The sequence below is a fragment of the Miscanthus floridulus genome, chromosome 11 (assembly GCF_019320115.1).
Source record: "Miscanthus floridulus cultivar M001 chromosome 11, ASM1932011v1, whole genome shotgun sequence".
NCBI classification, from domain to species: Eukaryota; Viridiplantae; Streptophyta; class Magnoliopsida; order Poales; family Poaceae; genus Miscanthus; species Miscanthus floridulus.
Window position 1 is genome coordinate 92,096,568 of NC_089590.1, and position 17,204 is coordinate 92,113,771.

A 17,204-nucleotide genomic window follows, 5' to 3' on the forward strand; every position below is an offset into this window, starting at 1 on the left:
AATTCCACCGATCCAAGCAGTCGGTTCTGAAGAGGAGTTTTAATGGATAGGTTTGCCGATGATGGAAAATTAGGTCAAGGGTTCACATCGGCAGATGATTTAGTAGAAGTAGATATTGGTGATGGTGATAGGTCAAGACCTACTTTTATTAGTGCTAAGTTAGATTCCAAGTGTAAGCAGCGAGTAACAGATTTGTTAAAAGAATATAAAGATTGTTTTGCTTGGGATTATACTGAGATGCCTGGATTAGACCGATCGATAGTTGAACATCGGTTACCTATCAAATCTGGATTTCGGCCACATCAGCAGCCAGCGCGCCGATGCAACCCTAATGTACTTCCTGACATTAAGGCCGAAATAACTAAATTAATTGAAGCAAAGTTTATTCGGCAATGTCGATACGCAGAGTGGATCTCTAATGTGGTTCCTGTTTATAAGAAAAATGGAAAACTTCGTGTTTGTATTGATTTCAGGAATCTCAACAAAGCCACACCAATGGATGGCTATCCAATGCCGATTGCTGATTTGTTGATTGATGCTGCGGCTGGACATCAAATTATCAGCTTCATGGATGGTAATGCAGGTTACAATCAAATATTCATGGCTGAGGAAGATATTCCCAAGACTGCTTTCAGATGTCCAGGTCATGTGGGGTTGTTCGAGTGGATAGTCATGACGTTTGGTTTGAAAAATGCCGGTGCTACTTATCAAAGAGCTATGAACTTTATTTTTCATGAATACATCGGCACATTAGTGGAGATCTACATTGATGATGTAGTGATTAAGTCTGGAGATATCACAGCGCATTTAGCCGATCTGCGAAAGATACTGGAGTGCACAAGGAAGCATGGATTGAAGATGAATCCTAATAAATGTGCATTTGGTGTATCGGCAGGACAATTCTTGGGTTTTATGGTGCATCAGCGAGGCATTGAAATCAGTAGGAAGTCTATTGATGCAATTAACAAGGTGATTGCTCCTGCTAATAAGACTGAATTGCAATCTTTGATCGGTAAGATTAATTTCATTAGAAGATTCATATCTAATCTGTCGGGTAAGATCAAGGCTTTCAGCCCACTACTTAAATTAAAAGCTGATCAGGAATTCGTATGGGGAGTTGAACAGCAATTAGCCCTTGATGAAATTAAGAAATATTTATCAAATCCTCCAGTGTTAGTTCCACCTCAACATGGGAAGCCTTTCAGGTTATATTTGTCAACTGATGATACAGTTATCGGTTCAGCTCTTATTCAAGAATTTGAAGGGAAAGAACGTGTTATTTATTATTTGAGCAGAAGGTTAGTGGATGCTGAGACGAGGTATTCGGCCATCGAAAAATTGTGTCTGTGTTTATACTTTTCTTGTGTCAAATTAAGGCATTATTTGTTAACTGCCGAATGTACGGTCATATGCAAAGACGATGTGGTCAAGTATATGCTGTCGATGCCGATGTTAAGTGGTAGAATCGGCAAATGGATTTTGGCATTATCAGAATTTGAACTACGTTACGAATCAACTAAGGCAGTTAAAGGGCAAGTGATGGCTGATTTTGTCACTCAGCATTGTAATACAGTGGACTTTCTGGGGATTGCTCCCTGGACACTTTTCTTCGATGGGTCCACATGTGGTGAAGGAGCAGGTATCGGCATTGTGTTAATTTCACCTCTAGGGAGGAAGTATGAGTTTTCATTGCCGATTGTTGCTACAGCAACAAACAATCAAGCTGAATATCAAGCCTTGATAAAAGGGTTAGAATTGCTGAAGGAGATACGTGCCGATGTTGTTGAAATCTTTGGTGATTCTATGCTAGTTATAAATCAATTGACTGGAAGTTATGAATGCCGAAGTGAAGCTTTGATTTCGTATTATGAAAGATGTTTGCAATTGTTGAAAGGATTTAGAGGTTTTCGTCTTGAACATATCTCTCGATTGCATAATGAGGAAGCTAATCGACTAGCTCAGCATGCTTCAGGGTATCAGCCTATTCAGGAAGTGCTAACATCGGCAGTTGATACCGATGACTGGAGGAAAGAGATTGTCGATTATTTAAAGGATCCACATAGAAAGGTTGAGAGACGTATAAGGTTCCAAGCTACCAAATATGTGCTCCTCGATGATGAATTATATTATCGAACTATAGATGGAGTTTTACTTAGATGTGTTAGCAATGATGAATCGAAAAGCTTGATGGGTGAAATTCATGAAGGAGTATGTGGGGCACATCAATCGGCTTTCAAGATGAAATGGATGATCAGAAGGAATGGATACTATTGGCCGACTATTCTTGAAGATTGTTTTAAGTATTTTAAAGGATGCCAGGAGTGTCAAAAGTTTGGTAATATTCAAAGAGCGCCTGCATCGGCTATGAATCCTATAATCAAACCGTGGCCGTTCCGGGGATGGGCTATTGATCTCATTGGTCAGATTTATCCGCCATCGAGTAAAGGACATAAATTTATCCTGGTTGCTACCGATTATTTTACAAAGTGGGTTGAGGCAATTCCTTTAAAAAAGGTGACATCGGTCAATATGATTGATTTTGTGAAAGAGCATATTGTTTACCGATTTGGTATTCCTCAGACTATCACTACCGATCAGGGCACTATGTTTACATCAGGAGAATTTGATGAGTTTGCTGTAGGTATGGGAATTAAAATTTTAAATTCTTCTCCATATTATGCTCAAGCTAATGGTCAAGCTGAGGCTTCTAACAAAGGGATCATCAAACTCATTAAGCGCAAAATTGAAGAAAATCCTAGGAGGTGGCATACAGTATTAAATGAAGCCTTGTGGTCATATCGGATGTCATGTCATGGTGCAACCAAAGTAACGCCTTATCAGTTAGTATATGGACACGATGCAGTATTGCCTTGGGAAATTAAGGTTGGCTCTAGACGAATACGTTCTCAAGATCAGCTGACAGCCGATGATTATAATACTCTTATGAAGGATGAGTTGGAAGATGTGGCGGGTCATCGGTTAAGGGCTTTAGTTAGTATCGAAGAAAATAAGAAAAGAGTAGCTAGATGGTATAACAAGAAGGTGAAAGTAAAAGAGTTTGCCGATGGAGATCTGGTCTGGAAATTGATTTTACCGATTGGGACTAAAAGTTCAAAGTTTGGAAAGTGGTCTCCTAATTGGGAAGGTCCATATCGGATAAATCAGTCTGTTCCTGGTAATGCATATATTTTAGAAACCCTCGAAGGGGTTGTGTTTCCCAGAGCGATAAATGGAAAATATTTAAAGAAATATTACCCTAGTATCTGGATAGATGCATAAAAGTATAAAGTGCCGATACAATAAATAAGATTACACGTTCAACAAGGATTGGATAGCTAATATCGCACGCAGGCGAATCTGGTCGGCTTCCTCCATTTCCTTGATATCGTCATCGGCGGCACCCTCCACAGGCTTGAGTTTTTTCTTCATGGCTAAAGCTTTGCGAGCTTGGATATCTCTTTCTTGCTGAAGGGTCTTGATGGCATCGGGTAGCTGGCTTTCTTCTTGTTGGGCATGAGTTAAGGCTGCCTCAACTTCTTTCAGTTCAGCCAATAGAGCCATCTTCCTTGCTGATAAATCTAAGATTTTCTGCTTAAGTTCAGCGCCCGAAGTCTGCAAGTTGCCGATGCCCTTGTGCTTCTCATCGGCAATCTGTTTCAGTTGTAGCATCTCTTCTTTGAGTTGAGCCTGAGCTGCTCTATCGGCAATGCGCTGAGCGGCCCGTTGATATTGCAGTTGGCGGCTTTCTAGGTGAGCTGCTGGGAAGAGTACTTCTTCAACATCGGCAGGGACCTGGCCCCGAATTGTTTTGAAGATTGCCTTTGCGGGGTCCGAGTCATCTACCAGTTGGGCGGTACCTTGTTGTAGCAAGTTCAGGAGGGTTTCCAACTTGGATTTAGTCTCTGCCGATATTGTTCCCAGTGCAAGGGAAGAACTTGTCTCCTCTCCATCGTCGTCAGAAATATCAATGGCAAAGGAAAATAGGCTGTTCGGGGAGTCTTGTTCCTGAGAGAGAGAGAGGGAGATCAGTTAGGGGTAAGTATGAGTATTGTAAATCAACTAGGCTGATCGGTTTACCTGTTTCAAGGCAATTTCTTGTGCTTGACTGGAGGAAGCAACCTGGAGTATGTCGTGTGGGGGATCGGCTGAGCTTGCCGATGGGATATCCTCTGTGACTTCATCGATGGTGGGCTCTTGAGGTATGACGGCCGATGACATTGGGGCAGATGTAGGGATCGGCATAGACCTTTGTCGTTTTGGCTGTGCTTCAGTATCTGTTGAAGCTTTGCGTTTTGCTTGGGCATCGGCAACGATGGGCTGGGGGGCATCGACACTTGTTGGTTGTGAAGCTTGGACATCTGGTACGTTTGCCGATGTACCCAATTGTTGCTGCAAAACAAGTGTAAGAGATGATATTTAACAAGTAAAATGTAAAGTCAAGAAGCTACCTCTGAAGGTTCATCGAAGGAAGTGGTGCTTGATATCGGCGGAATTGCCGATGACGATCCAGTAGTAGCTCTTACCCCCTGATGATTAAGGTTAATACAGTTTGTGATCGGCATAAGTAAAAATAAACGAGGTTGTTACCTTAAATGCTTTGACCAAGGTTGTAGCAGCAGCCGATGGAGTAGCCCTGGATGTAGCCAATTTGGACTTGGAAGTGATGGTCTTGGTACGAATCTTCTGGTGGGTCAAAGCGGCTAAGGTGGGAGCGTTGTAGCCGATCAGCGATGTTGGGAAAACAGGCCGGAGATTGAAGGGTTTCCCACTTTTGCTCACCGATGGTGCTGGGTTGTTAACCTGTTACAAGAGAATCGGTTACTGATATATGAAGGGAAAAGCAGAAGGGAGTTAAAGGAAACTTACCGCGTCGTCAGGGATGGCGTATTCAGGGTCGATCATGTGCCGATATGTGTGAGCAGAAGTTGCGAACAGTTGTTCTTTCCACTCTTGCCACCATTGCTTATATGACTCGGTGATGAAAGATATTGGTGTCCAGGTGGATATATCAACATCTGTAGTATCGGCATCGGGGGAGAGTTGTACTACCTTGTTCCAATCTGTTCCGCAGGTGATTGTTTCCCTGGGTTTGATCACATCGGCAAAGCAGAGTTTGATTGGCAATTGCCCAAAAGCCAATTGGCGGGATACTGCCGATGGGTTGTAAAATTCATAAGTAATGTTGGTGTTTTTCCCGCTGCCGAATGTGTTTACTGGAATTGCCCTGGGAGTAATGATAGCCATCATGAGCTCATTATCTTGATTCAGAGTGTTATCGGCAAAGTTGAAAAGAAGGGGGAATCTGTTGTCTTCGTCAATATAAGGCACCCAGGCCCTATGATCACGAGAAAGACCATTGTAGAAGCTTTGAAAGAATCTGCCGATTTGGTCTTCGTTGGCTTCTGTTCCAGGAAGGACAATTATGGCTTCACCAAAATTGAGGGGTGAGCGTGTTGCCGATTCATCATCCCCAAGCACATAGTCTTCAGCAATTTCTCGTGGGAATTGTTGAGCAAAAAAGTCCCATTGCAAACGTTTGTGCATATGGGCATTCAGCCACATGTTGATAAACCACCACGGGCCTCCCAGGATTGCCGATGGGTTCGCCGAGCAAAAGTTTCTGAGACACTTGATGAAGAAGATGATAAGTGGAGCTCAGAAGGTATCGGCCAAGAGGAAACCTTACGCCATTAGCCAAAAGTTCAGCTGCAGGGAGGAAGGCGTTGGTTGGTCCTACTGATCGACCACAGAAGATGAATTTTTCCAACCACATATTCAGGAATGTGGCATGTTCCCTCTGGTTAACTGTCCCGGTCTTCTGGTATTCTTGAATGTATCCTGTCCAACCGCCGATGTTGCGGGTATTTACCCTGTATTCAGGCTTTCTACCATAGATGGAGCCTTCATCGGCAGTTGAGATGTCCAAGCCAGTAAGCATATGGATATCGGCAAGGGTAGGAGTGGCTGGGCCATGTCCAAACATAAAAGTATTGGTCGTGTCTGACCAGAAATAAGCAGCTGCAATCATCATTGATTCATTTTTCTGCATATCGGCAATAGATAGCCTAATGCATTGGTCTAATCTTCGTTCTGCCCAGTATACTTGCATCGATCTATTAACTCTCAAGTACCAATCTTTCCACCCCTTGGTGGTTTTGGGCCAAGATCGGAATGTGTCTTTCCACAAATTCAGAGAAAAATTTTGGGCTCTAAAGGGGATTCTGTTAACCTCTGCATTGATCAGATCGGTTGGATCTGGGTTGCCCATTGGACCGAGGCATTGGACGTGCGGTTGATCGGTTGGGATAATTAATTTGTTGCGCAGTTCCTAAGGTTATAGAATCCAGAGAACAGAAGAAAGGAAAAATCACCGACTGAATGAATTTGCGAAAAGATTAAAGTAAAGGGTAATGGAAGTGGAGCGAACCGCGGGGACGTCGAAGTTGATGGCCATGGTCCTGAGGAAACTTGAAGTTAGCGCCGGAGAAGGGTTCTCCTTGGTTGAGGTCGCGCGGTTGTTCGTCGGAGTCGCCGCCGGAGAGAGAAAATGCCAAGGATTGGAGGCTGAAAGTAGAAAATGAGGGTTCCGGAGAAATCTATTTATAAGCCGCCCGGAGTAAGGGTATTTTGGACTTATCTCTATATCGCGCGCATATAGGTCGAGACGGTTCAGAAGGATATGGTAACTGTTCGCACGATAATCAGGGGATTGTACAGATGAGTTGATGACAAGTAATCATGACTTGGAAGGGATATCGATACAGGATATTTTAATTCTGAAAATGGCAGCATTATCATGTTAAGATCTTGCCGATGGGTTATTGCTTCGGTATCTTAACCATAATCAGGGCAAGAGTGGTTGGCGATTGTGCGATATTTACTGAAGTGCGTGAATCAAGATTAGATTTGATTGGATTTGATAACAAATCAAGTTTTGGCTTGGAGAATGAGTTACGGTAATCGGGCGAAGGCAAGCGTTATCTGGAGTAAATTTCGGAGCATTAATGGTTTTATACTCCGAAATTGGGGGGCATGTGTTGACACCGTTTTTTGCACGTGTCAAAATAATCGGAGTGGACTAATCGGCAAGGGGAAAGTTATTGAATACTTTGATAACCGATGAAAGCCAGCTTGTAAAGATGGTTGCCGATAGCTGGTGATGGTCGATGGAAAGGTTGATTTGGACTCGGACGTTGCCGATGAGGTTGGAGGTGTTGTTGTCAATGCCGATGAAGGGAGGCTGGAAGACTACTGCCGATGAAACAGGGAATATGCCGATGAAGGAAGGCTGGAAGACTACTGCCGATGAAACAGGGAATATGCCGATGAAGGAAGGCTTGAAGACTACTGCCGATGAAATAGGGAGTATGCCGATGGGAAGGAGGACAGTGAGGTTTCCATCGTAATTGAGGCGGACAGGGAAATAGATAGAAGTTGATTTCCTTTTCTATATTAGTTAGAGTATGATTCATGTAAGAGTCACGTGTTTCCTTAGATATGGGATTGGTGTCCTAGTTGTGTTTGGTTGTGTCTCTTTAGATCAGGGTATAAATATGGAGTAAGGGGCAATGTAAGAGATATATCAATCAACATCAAAACCAACTTTTACTCCTATTTGCATCTACTTACTTTTCGGCGACTTCGTCAATTTGCATACTTTTTCTTTTTTACGAGTTCTCATTGAATCGGCGAGCTGCATCGTTTCAGTGCGACCTTCGGCGATTCTCGAGTTCCGCGTGAGCACCTCTTGGCCGTGACTTCCGGGCGTATCGCTGTTGTCAGGACTAAAGTGTTCGTATCTTCATCCTTGTCGATTAACAGGTCAAATCGACTGGCACGCTTTGGATATCGATTCGGGTATTAGCCCTTTGTGTTTGCAGATCCACTTTTGCATCAAACAGGTTTGTACCGTTGTGTGGATTTGTGCCCTCCGTCGTTTTAGCTGCGTCGGTAAATGGACCGTTGCGTTCTCACACTGTGTTTTAACGGGCCTTGTGGGCCGTTCTTATTACTGAGAAATCTATTTAAAGACCTTTTATCTTCCTTTCCTTTACTGCCCAGCTCTTGTCTTTAAACCCTAGCTTTCAGAAATCCATCGTCGTCATCGTCGCTGTCACCCGAGCTCCACCATCCTAGCTTCTTCTTCCCCAGTGCCTTTTTGCTTCCGCTAGTTCATGGGAAAAAAGAAAACCGCAAGCAAGTCCCAGGCGACCTTCGTGGACGAGGAGTCATCCCTTTCTTTGATCGAAAACCAGGAATTCGTGGGCATGAGGGCTGCTCAGAAGGTTTGGCCGGCTCCAACAACAAGCGAAGATCAGCTGCGCGAGCTCGTCAGCGACGGCTTGATCCAAAGCAAAGTCATCGCTGAATGGAGAGTTCCGGGCGAGCATCGGGTTCCAGCTCCGGGTCCTGGTGAGATTGTCCTCTTCGTTTCCTTTGTCCGCGCCGGACTTTGCCTTCCTGCTTCTGCCTTCCTTCATCAGTTTCTTGGTTATTTTGGGGTTAGTCTGAACCATCTAACCCCTAATGCCGTTCTCCATCTTTCTATTTTCGTTCATCTTTGTGAAGCTTTCCTTGGAATCCCTCCTTCTCTATCTCTTTTTCGCTTTTTCTTCCATCTGAAACCCCAACCCCGCCGCGAAGAAACCAGCGTTCTTGGCGGTTGCGGGATTCAGTTTCGCCAGGGTCTTAAGATTAAGTTTTTTGACTATGACCTAGTCGATTCTGTAAAAGATTGGCGTGCCGAGTGGTTTTACGCTGCCAATTTGATCCCTTCCCTTGTCGTCCACTCTGGATCTGGTCCTGTGGTGAATGACTGATGGGACAAGAAACTTGAGTCACCTGCTGAGATTCAAGTGATCCAGCCACTCCTTGATAGGATTAGTATGCTGAAACAGCAGGGTTTAACCGGCTTCGGTATTGTTTCGAGCCTTCTTCATCGCCGAGTTCAGCCTTTGAAAGAGCGGGAGCACCTTGGCTCTGAGTATTCTGGGGCCGAGTATCCTTCACGCATGGTCCCAGCTCTTGAGCTGACCGGTGAGGAGGTACTCGAGCGTCTCCAGAAGATGCTGAAAGGAGTGAGCGTTATTCCTCCTGCTGTTTCTGAGTTCTCTGCCAACAACCCGCCCCCAGCTGTGAGTTGTCTATCTCTTTGTTTGGGTACTTTATGTACTCTCACTGCATCCATTTTTGCTTAGCTTTTCCTTGTCTTGGTGTTTTATCCTTTTTCGCAGGAGCTTGGGTGGAACTTTGTCGACCCAATCCCTCTTGACATTCTCCCCGCTATGGCGGAGATTGGGGAAAAACTTGCTGGAAATTCTGCAACTAGTAAGTCCCAAACCTCTACAGCCCTTCCTGGGGTTTCTTCCGGATTTGTTGATGTATATGAAGAATATGTTCCTCGTCTAGTCCCTCGCGGTCCTCGTAGTGTCCCAAAGAGGGGGCGAACGGATGGGTCTTCATCTGGCCTGCCTGTCTCCAAAAAGCCTCGCAAACCAAGTACTCCATCAGGTACTCCAGTTGTTGCTAGCATGCTCTTAGGTGAGCACATTTAATACTCTTTGTTCCTTTGTTTTCCTATTTCTCTCTTGAACCGAGTACTTTTTATTCTTTTTTCAACAGGTGCTCTGGATTCCTTGGCTGAGGAAGAGGAGGATGATGAAGTACCCCTCATCATGCGGCAGTGAGTTGTTTTTTATATTCCTGTTGCATTGAATTTCTCTTCTTTGTCTTGACTTTTAGTCTTGAACTTTTTTTTTGAAGTAGTCGAACATCGGGTATGAGTTCTTCTGAGGCTCCCGCGCCGACTTCTTCTGAAGCTCCGGTGTTGAGTTCTTTGGTAGCCTCGGTACCTAGCTCTACCACCCCTCCAGTGCGGAGTTCTTCCGTGGCTCCAGCCCCGGCTTCTTCCGTGGCTCTGTTATCTGCTATCCCGCTCCCGTCGCTGGGTGGCGGGGATGTTTTCGCCGTCGTGGTTCCCCCTGCGAGGCCTTCTTTTGGTTTTGCGAAGAAGAAAGTGGTTGGGTGAGTAGATTCTGGCTTCATCTTTTTTGCTTTTATCTTCCTTCTTCTGGTTCTCACCGGTGCTTCCTTTTATCAAATTTCAATGTTTCGTCTTCTTTCATTTCTTCATCGACTTCTTCTCAGCCTTCCGCCGTGCCATCGAGTTCCGAGCCCCAGGACTCACAACATACTATTGATGAAGTTGCTGTGGGGGCTCCGGAGCTGCCTGGCGAAGCTGCGGACTTGGCCGCCCCGGAGGTGACCGTAGCCGTCACGCTGGGTCCTTCTGAGGGTTTGGCTCCAACTTCCCTGGAGGTTGCTTTTGTCATTCCTTCTTCGTCCCAGCCGGCCTCTCCTTCCCCTTCTCTTGCTTCTGGCGGTCCTTCTTTTTCCGGTGACGTGGTGCAACAGTTCGATGCCACCCATCGGTTATCGGAGCTGACCGCATCCTGGGGGAGCTTGTCGACCCTCGCAACTTCTTTTGGTGAAAAACTCCAGGTAAGTTTTACTGCCACTCCTCTTTTGCATGCTCGTTTTTCTTCTGTCCTTATGCCTTGATTTCTCTTTGTCTCTTTTTGCTCAGTCTTTCTCTCGTGATCATTCTGGCTTCTTTTTCTCATCTGAAAATGAGAGAAAGTTGTCTTCTGAGGTGAACGCTCTGAAAGCCGATCTTGACCTCCTCCGGGCTGAGTTGGAGACGGAGCGTCAAATGCACCAAAAGGAAGAGAAGACCTTTCGTGCCCGGGTGGTAGAGATGGAGAAGCAGAGGGATGCCGCGGTGGAATCTGCGAAGAAAGAATGCAAAGGTGCCACAGGTTCTGCTTGTTTCTTCTTGTATTTTGACTCCTTTTTTCGCTGACTTGTTTTTCGGTGTCTTGTCTAGCTCTTCGAGCTGAAAAGCAGAAGCTCTCGAAGAGTATCGATGAAATGAAGGCTCTTGTCCGCTCTAGTCATAACAAGGCTGAGGAGGTAATTACTCATGCTGAGGAAGAACTTGCCCTTGCTAAGCTGATTAGGCGTGGAGCTGACAGAGATCTTGTGCAGGCCCAACGAACTATTGAAGACTTGTCCGGGAAGCTGGCGATGGCTACTGAAAATTGGAACATTTTGTGGAAATCTTTTCGTTCAGTAGCTGATGTTCTCCGGACTCCAGCGGATGACGGGCAATCTTGGGCTCAGTTCATTCCTCGGATTCCGGCTCGTTTCCAAGAGTTCACGAAGAAGTGCGCTCAAGTATGTACCAAGAATGTGCTGGCCTAGGTCTGGGTTCTTGCTCCAGAGGCGCCTCTGTCTAAGATAGCGGAGGAAGCTGATAGTCAAGAATACCTTGATGCCGTTGAGAGGATGGAGCCTGAGGTCGAAGATTTAGCCAGTAGGGTTGTAGACAGTCTTAATATTGATATTTCCCTTCCTGATGATGATGCCTGATCCAATTGACCAGCCTCTTGTAATATTATACTCCTCTTTAAATGAAGATTCTTTATTTTCATTGATGTATTCTTTGCTCGGGTGTGGTTGGAGTTACTTGACTTGCTGAGTACTTCGTCCCGTTTTCGTCTCTGCTCTGTAAACAACTCTGTGCGTTATCCTGACGAAATCCCTTGATTCGTCGAGTACTTTTCTTCTCTTCCTCTTTTGTGACCCATCGAGTGCTTTGTCCACGCTATGCCTTGTTAGATGTAGATCTCTGTGTTGACAACCTTTCGTCTGCGCTATGTAAAACGACTCGGCATGGAATGTTGCTTTGACAAACTTCGGCATCCGAGTGCTTTTTTGAGTGGTGCTTGTGCTTTTCTGAGGAAAAAGTATTCCTATCTAGATGTAGCCCCCGAGCCTCTTGCTTTTCGGAACGAAGAGCTGGAGGGTCTTTTGAAGCTCAATTTCGGTCGACTAGTTTTAGGTGTTAGCTTTTAGCTACCCTCGTCGGCGGGCTCAAACGTGTTTTTAGCTATTTTGCTCTCGGCCGGGATGCTCAGGCATGTTTTCAGCCATTTTGCTTTTAGTTTTGGGTGTTAGCTTTTAGCTACCCTCATCGGCGGGCTCAAGCGTCTTTTCAGCTATTTTGCTCTCGGCCGGGATGCTCAGGCATGTTTTCAGCCATTTTGCTTTTTGTTTCGGGTGTTAGCTTTTAGCTACCCTCATCGGCGGGCTCAAGCGTCTTTTCAGCTATTTTGCTCTCGGGCGGGATGCTCAGGCATGTTTTCAGCCATTTTGCTTTTTGTTTCGGGTGTTAGCTTTTAGCTACCCTCATCGGCGGGCTCAAGCATCTTTTCAGCTATTTTGCTCTCGGCCGGGATGCTCAGGCATGATTTCAGCCATTTTGCTTTTTGTTTCGTGAAAACAACTCGTTGAAAATCATGACAAGACATGTTGTGGATGAATATCATCTTTATTGATCATGAATATAAACTAATACATATGTTGTCGAAGAATATTGTCCCTCGTCGATTGTGAATGTTGGTCCCTCATGGCTTGCATATCTGTTTTTTCTTGAGTTGTTTTTACGCGTAGAATCTTCTTAGCTGGCTGATGTGCCATGTATTGCTGACTTCTCTTCCATCTTCGGTTATTAACTTGTATGTGCCTGGTCCGGTGACTTTTGTGACAATGAACGGTCCTTCCCATGGACTGAGTAGCTTATGTCGTCCGTCAGTCTTTTGTATCCTTCTTAGCACTAAGTCTCCGACTTGTAATGATCGAGGATGGGTACTCTTGTTGTAGTGTCGTCTTAAACCTTGTAGGTATCTGGCTGACTGGAGGGTAGCGTTTACTCTGACTACTTCTGAGTTGTCGAGTTCTAATCTTCTTGTGTGTTCTGCTTCTCCTTCATCGTATTGTTCTATCTTTGGTGATGTTCAGATCAAGTCGGTAGGTAGTATGGCCTCTGACCCATAAACCAGGAAGAAGGGTGAGTAGCCTATTGCTTTGCTTATTTGAGTTCGTAGCCCCCATACTACTTTAGGTAATTCTTCAATCCATTTGGACCCATAGTCCACTAGTTCTTCGTATAACCTTGGTTTTAATCCGGCTAGTATGAGTCCATTAGCCCTTTCTACTTGTCCATTGGCTTCTGGATGTGCAACAGATGCGTAGTCTATGCTGAAACCACAGTCTTGTGCCTAGCTTTTGAATTCTGTAGCTGTGAAGGGAGAGCCTAGATCTGTGATGATTCGATTGGGCATGCCAAAGCGGTGCATGATGTCTTGGATGAACTCGACTGCTTTGGCTACGCTGTATTTCGTGAGTGGTTTGTATTCAATCCACTTGGTGAACTTGTCGATCGCTACAAAGATGTACTCGAAGCCACCTTTTGCTTTCTTCAGAGGTCCTACTTGATCTAGCCCCCAGCAGGAAAAAGGCCAAGCGGGTGGGATGCAGATAAGATTGTGAGCTGGCACATGGGCTTGTCTTGCAAACATTTGGCAACCTTTGCATTTTCTGACAAGTTCTTCTGCGTCTTTCAAAGCGGTTGGCCAGTAGAATCCGGTGCGAAATGCTTTGCCAACCAGTGTCCTTGAAGCGGCATGATTTCCACAGCAACCTGAGTGTATTTCGTCTAGGATCTCTTTGCCTTCTTCAAATGAGACACATTTTAGGAGTACTCCTGATGATGATGCTCTTCTGTAAAGTCTATCTCCTACTAGAACGTAGTTTTTGCTTCTGCGAATAACTTGGGTGGCTTCTGCTTTATCTGCTGGCAATTTATTTTCTTTGATATAGTCGATGAAAACTTGGCTCCATGAAGTGTTGATTACCAAGATCTGAACGCCTTTAGCCTGAATTTCATGGGTTGTTTCACCGGGTTGTTTGATAGAGGGAACTGATAGCTCTTCTATGAATACGCCGGGTGGAACCTTTGCTCTGTCTAATCCAAGCTTGGCGAGGACATCTGCTGCAATGTTGGAATCACGCAGGACGTGTAGAATTTCTAATCCTTGGAAATGTTTTTCAAGTTTCCGTATTTCAACATAGTAAGCACCCATGTTTTCTTTGGTACAATCCCAATCTTTGTTGACTTGGTTGATGACTACTGCAGAATCGCCGTATACGAGTAATCTTTTTATTCCGAGGGTAATTGCCACTCGTAACCCATGGATGAGGGCTTCATATTCTGCTTCGTTATTTGTAGCTTGCCACAATATCTGAAGGACGTACTTGAGTTGTTTTCCTTCTGGAGAAATGAGGAGGACGCCTGCGCTGGCTCCGCCTAGTTTGAGTGACCCATCAAAGTACATCTTCCAGTGATCAAGTATTGTATCTGATAAAGGCTGTTGAATCTCTGTCCACTCGGCCACAAAATCGGCAAGGGCTTGAGATTTGATTGCTTTCCGTGGGGTGAAATTGATGTTAAGAGCTCCGAGTTCAACTGCCCACTTTGATATACGTCCCGTCGCATCTCGGTTGTGTAAGATGTCTCCGAGCGGGAAGTATGTCACCACGGTAATCTTGTGGCTTTCGAAATAGTGGCGGAGCTTGCGTGAGGTGATAAGTAGAGCGTAGAGTAGTTTTTGTACATGCGGGTACCGGATTTTTGATTCAGACAATACTTCGCTGATGTAGTATACGGGTCATTGTACTTTATACACGCGTCCTTCTTCTTCTCTTTCTATGACTATTGTCGTGCTGACCATAGCAGTAGTCGCCACAATGTATAGCATCATATCTTCGTCTTTCCTTGGGGGTGTGAGAATTGGTGAGGATGTTAGGTATGCCTTAAGTTTCTTGAAAGCTTCATCGGCCTCTTTTGTCCACTCAAACTTTTCTGTCTTCTTTAGTAGTTTAAAGAAAGGTAACCCCTTTTCGCCGAGTTTTGATATAAAACGGTTGAGGGCCGCCATGCATCCTGTTAGTTTCTACACATCTTTGATACTTCTAGGTGGGCCCATCTCTGTTATAGCTCGAATTTGCTTGGTGCTGGCTTCAATCCCGCGCTGACTGACTAAAAATCCGAGTAGTTGTCCTGAGGGAACTCCGAATACACATTTATTTGGGTTCAACTTCCATCTCCATCTCTTCAAGTTTTCGAAGGTTTGCTTTAAATCTTCAATCAGAGTGTCTGGGTTTTTTGTTTTCACCACTACATCATCTACGTATGCCTCCACATTTTCACCGATTTGATCCCCAAGGCAAGTTTGGATAGCTCTTTGGTATGTGGCACCAGCGTTCTTTAGTCCAAACGACATGGTCTTGTAACAGTAAGCACCGAACGGAGTAATGAAAGACGTCTTGCTCTGGTCTTGTTCTTTTAATGCGATCTGGTGATACCCTGAATAGCAATCGAGAAAGGATAATAGTGCAGACCCTGCTGTTGAGTCGACTATCTGGTCAATGCGTGGTAGCCCGAACGGATCTTTTGGGCAATGTTTGTTGAGATCTGTGTAGTCGACGCACATGCGCCACTCGTCCGTGTTCTTCTTCCGCACAAGGACCGGGTTAGCTAGCCAGTCTGGATGAAGGATTTCTCTGATGAATCCGGCTGCCATCAGTTTTGTGATTTCCTTTTTAATCGCTGCCTTTTTGTCGGGTGAGAATCGTCGTAGCCGTTGCTTTACAAGCTTGGAGCTTTCATTAACATCAATTCTGTGCTCAGCCAACTCTCTTGGGACACCTGGCATGTCGGCCGGCTTCCAAGCGAAGATATCTTTGTTGTCCCGAAGAAAGTTGGTGAGCGTGAGTTCCTATTTTGCCGAGAGGTGAGCACTGATGGTTGCTGTCTTGGAGGTATCGCCGGTGTCCAAGTCGATTTGCTTGACGTCGGCTTCTTTTGGTGGTGTGATGATGCTGGGCTTTTTAGCCGGTATTTCTAATTCTTCTTGGCTCATCTCCGCAGCAATTGTTGCTATTTCTTTTCTTCCATTGTCGGCTTGTGCTTTGGCTGCAATTTGGATTGCCTGAACGTCGTAGTTGAAAGCACGCTTCAAATCACTTCGAAGAGAAAGGATACCATTGGGTCCTGGCATCTTAAGCAATAAGTACGGATAATGTGGTATTGCCATGAATTTTGCCAGTGCTGGGCGTCTGAGGATTGCATGATATGACGAATCGAAGTCTGCGACCTCAAATTTGATAAACTCTGTTCGGTAGTTTGAAGGAGTTCCAAAAGTAACGGGTAAAGTAACTTGCCCGAGTGGCATGGCTGCTTTGCCGGGTACTATTCCGTAAAAAGGTGTGCTTGTTGGTGTAATCATCCTGGCGAGTTGTAGTCCCATCTTTCTTAGTGTTTCTAAAAAGATGATGTTGAGTCCAGCTCCCCCGTCGATTAGTACTTTGGTGACAGTCATACCGGCAATAGTTGGGTCTAGAACTAGTGGGTAGTGGCCTGCGTTCCCTACGCTAGTCCATTGGTCTTCTCTTGAAAATTGGATTGGATATTGTGACCAATTGAGATATCTTGGTGTAGCCGGTTCTGCTGTCATGATAGTCCATAGTGCTAGTTTTTCTTGATGTTTGCTTCTGCAATCTGGAGCCCTTGAGAAGATCACTGCTACCGTTCCCCTAGGTTTTTGGAATCCTTTGTCCTTGTGGTTGTCTTCATCTTTTTTCTAATTGTCCTCTTTGGTGTTCTCCTTACTATCTTTTCTTGTGTATCGATCATTGAAAGTGTAGCAATTTCCGATGGTGTGTCTCCCATTAGGGTGCAATGGGCAACGTATGTTTTCAATGTCATCATATCTTCTAGGTTTGGAAAACTTCTTTGATTTGTCAGCCATTGCCACGGTATTGTCTGGTCTACGTTTTCTCTCTTGATGTTTGCCATTTCGATGATTTTGCTTGTCCGGGTTGTCCTGGTTGCTTCTATCCGGGAACCTCTCTCGTGTTTTTTCTTCTACAGTAATCATCTTTTCTACTGTTTGCCTGAACTCTTCATTGTTTCTCGGATTTTCTTTGCAGAAGTCTTGAAATTGCCACCTAGCCATGATTCCGTGAGAGAAAGCTTCAATTACTTCTCGTTCGGTGATGTCATGCACTTGAGCCCGCAGTTCGCCGAATCGTCGATAGTAATTTCTGAGACTTTTGCCTCCCTTTTGCTTAAGTCCTTTCAGTTCTGCATGAGTGTTCGGGTGTGTGATGATACCCGCGAAATTTTCACAAAAAGCTCTTTGCAAGTCTTCCCAAGTTCTGATCGACCCTGGGTTCAATTTATCGAACCATTGGAGGGGCATCGTTTCCAGTGCCATGGGAAAGAACAGGGTCTTGATATC

General features: G+C 45.0%; 1 protein-coding gene across 1 annotated transcript; it reads right to left on the reverse strand.

The window, feature by feature from the left end:
• Positions 1-3,307: 3,307 nt before the first annotated feature.
• LOC136491376 (uncharacterized) lies at positions 3,308-4,573 on the reverse strand. The gene is made up of 3 exons (XM_066487652.1): positions 4,449-4,573; positions 4,078-4,389; positions 3,308-4,005 (listed from the first exon to the last, which is right to left on the reverse strand). The coding sequence occupies exons 1-3, from the start codon at positions 4,560-4,562 to the stop codon at positions 3,310-3,312; spliced, it is 1,122 nt and encodes a 373-aa protein (XP_066343749.1). The 5' UTR covers positions 4,563-4,573; the 3' UTR covers positions 3,308-3,309.
• Between the last annotated feature and the right edge of the window lie 12,631 nt (positions 4,574-17,204).

What these genes read in the sequence shown, in the direction of transcription:
- LOC136491376 (XM_066487652.1), bottom strand. Translation starts at nt 4,562, where the DNA reads ATGCCGATCACAAACTGTATTAACCTTAATCATCAGGGGGTAAGAGCT. An exon ending in CCTTCGATGAACCTTCAGAG is followed by an intron (nt 4,390 to 4,448) that starts GTAGCTTCTTGA and finishes CTTGTTTTGCAG; the next exon opens with CAACAATTGGGTACATCGGC. An exon ending in AAGAAATTGCCTTGAAACAG is followed by an intron (nt 4,006 to 4,077) that starts GTAAACCGATCA and finishes TCTCTCTCTCAG; the next exon opens with GAACAAGACTCCCCGAACAG.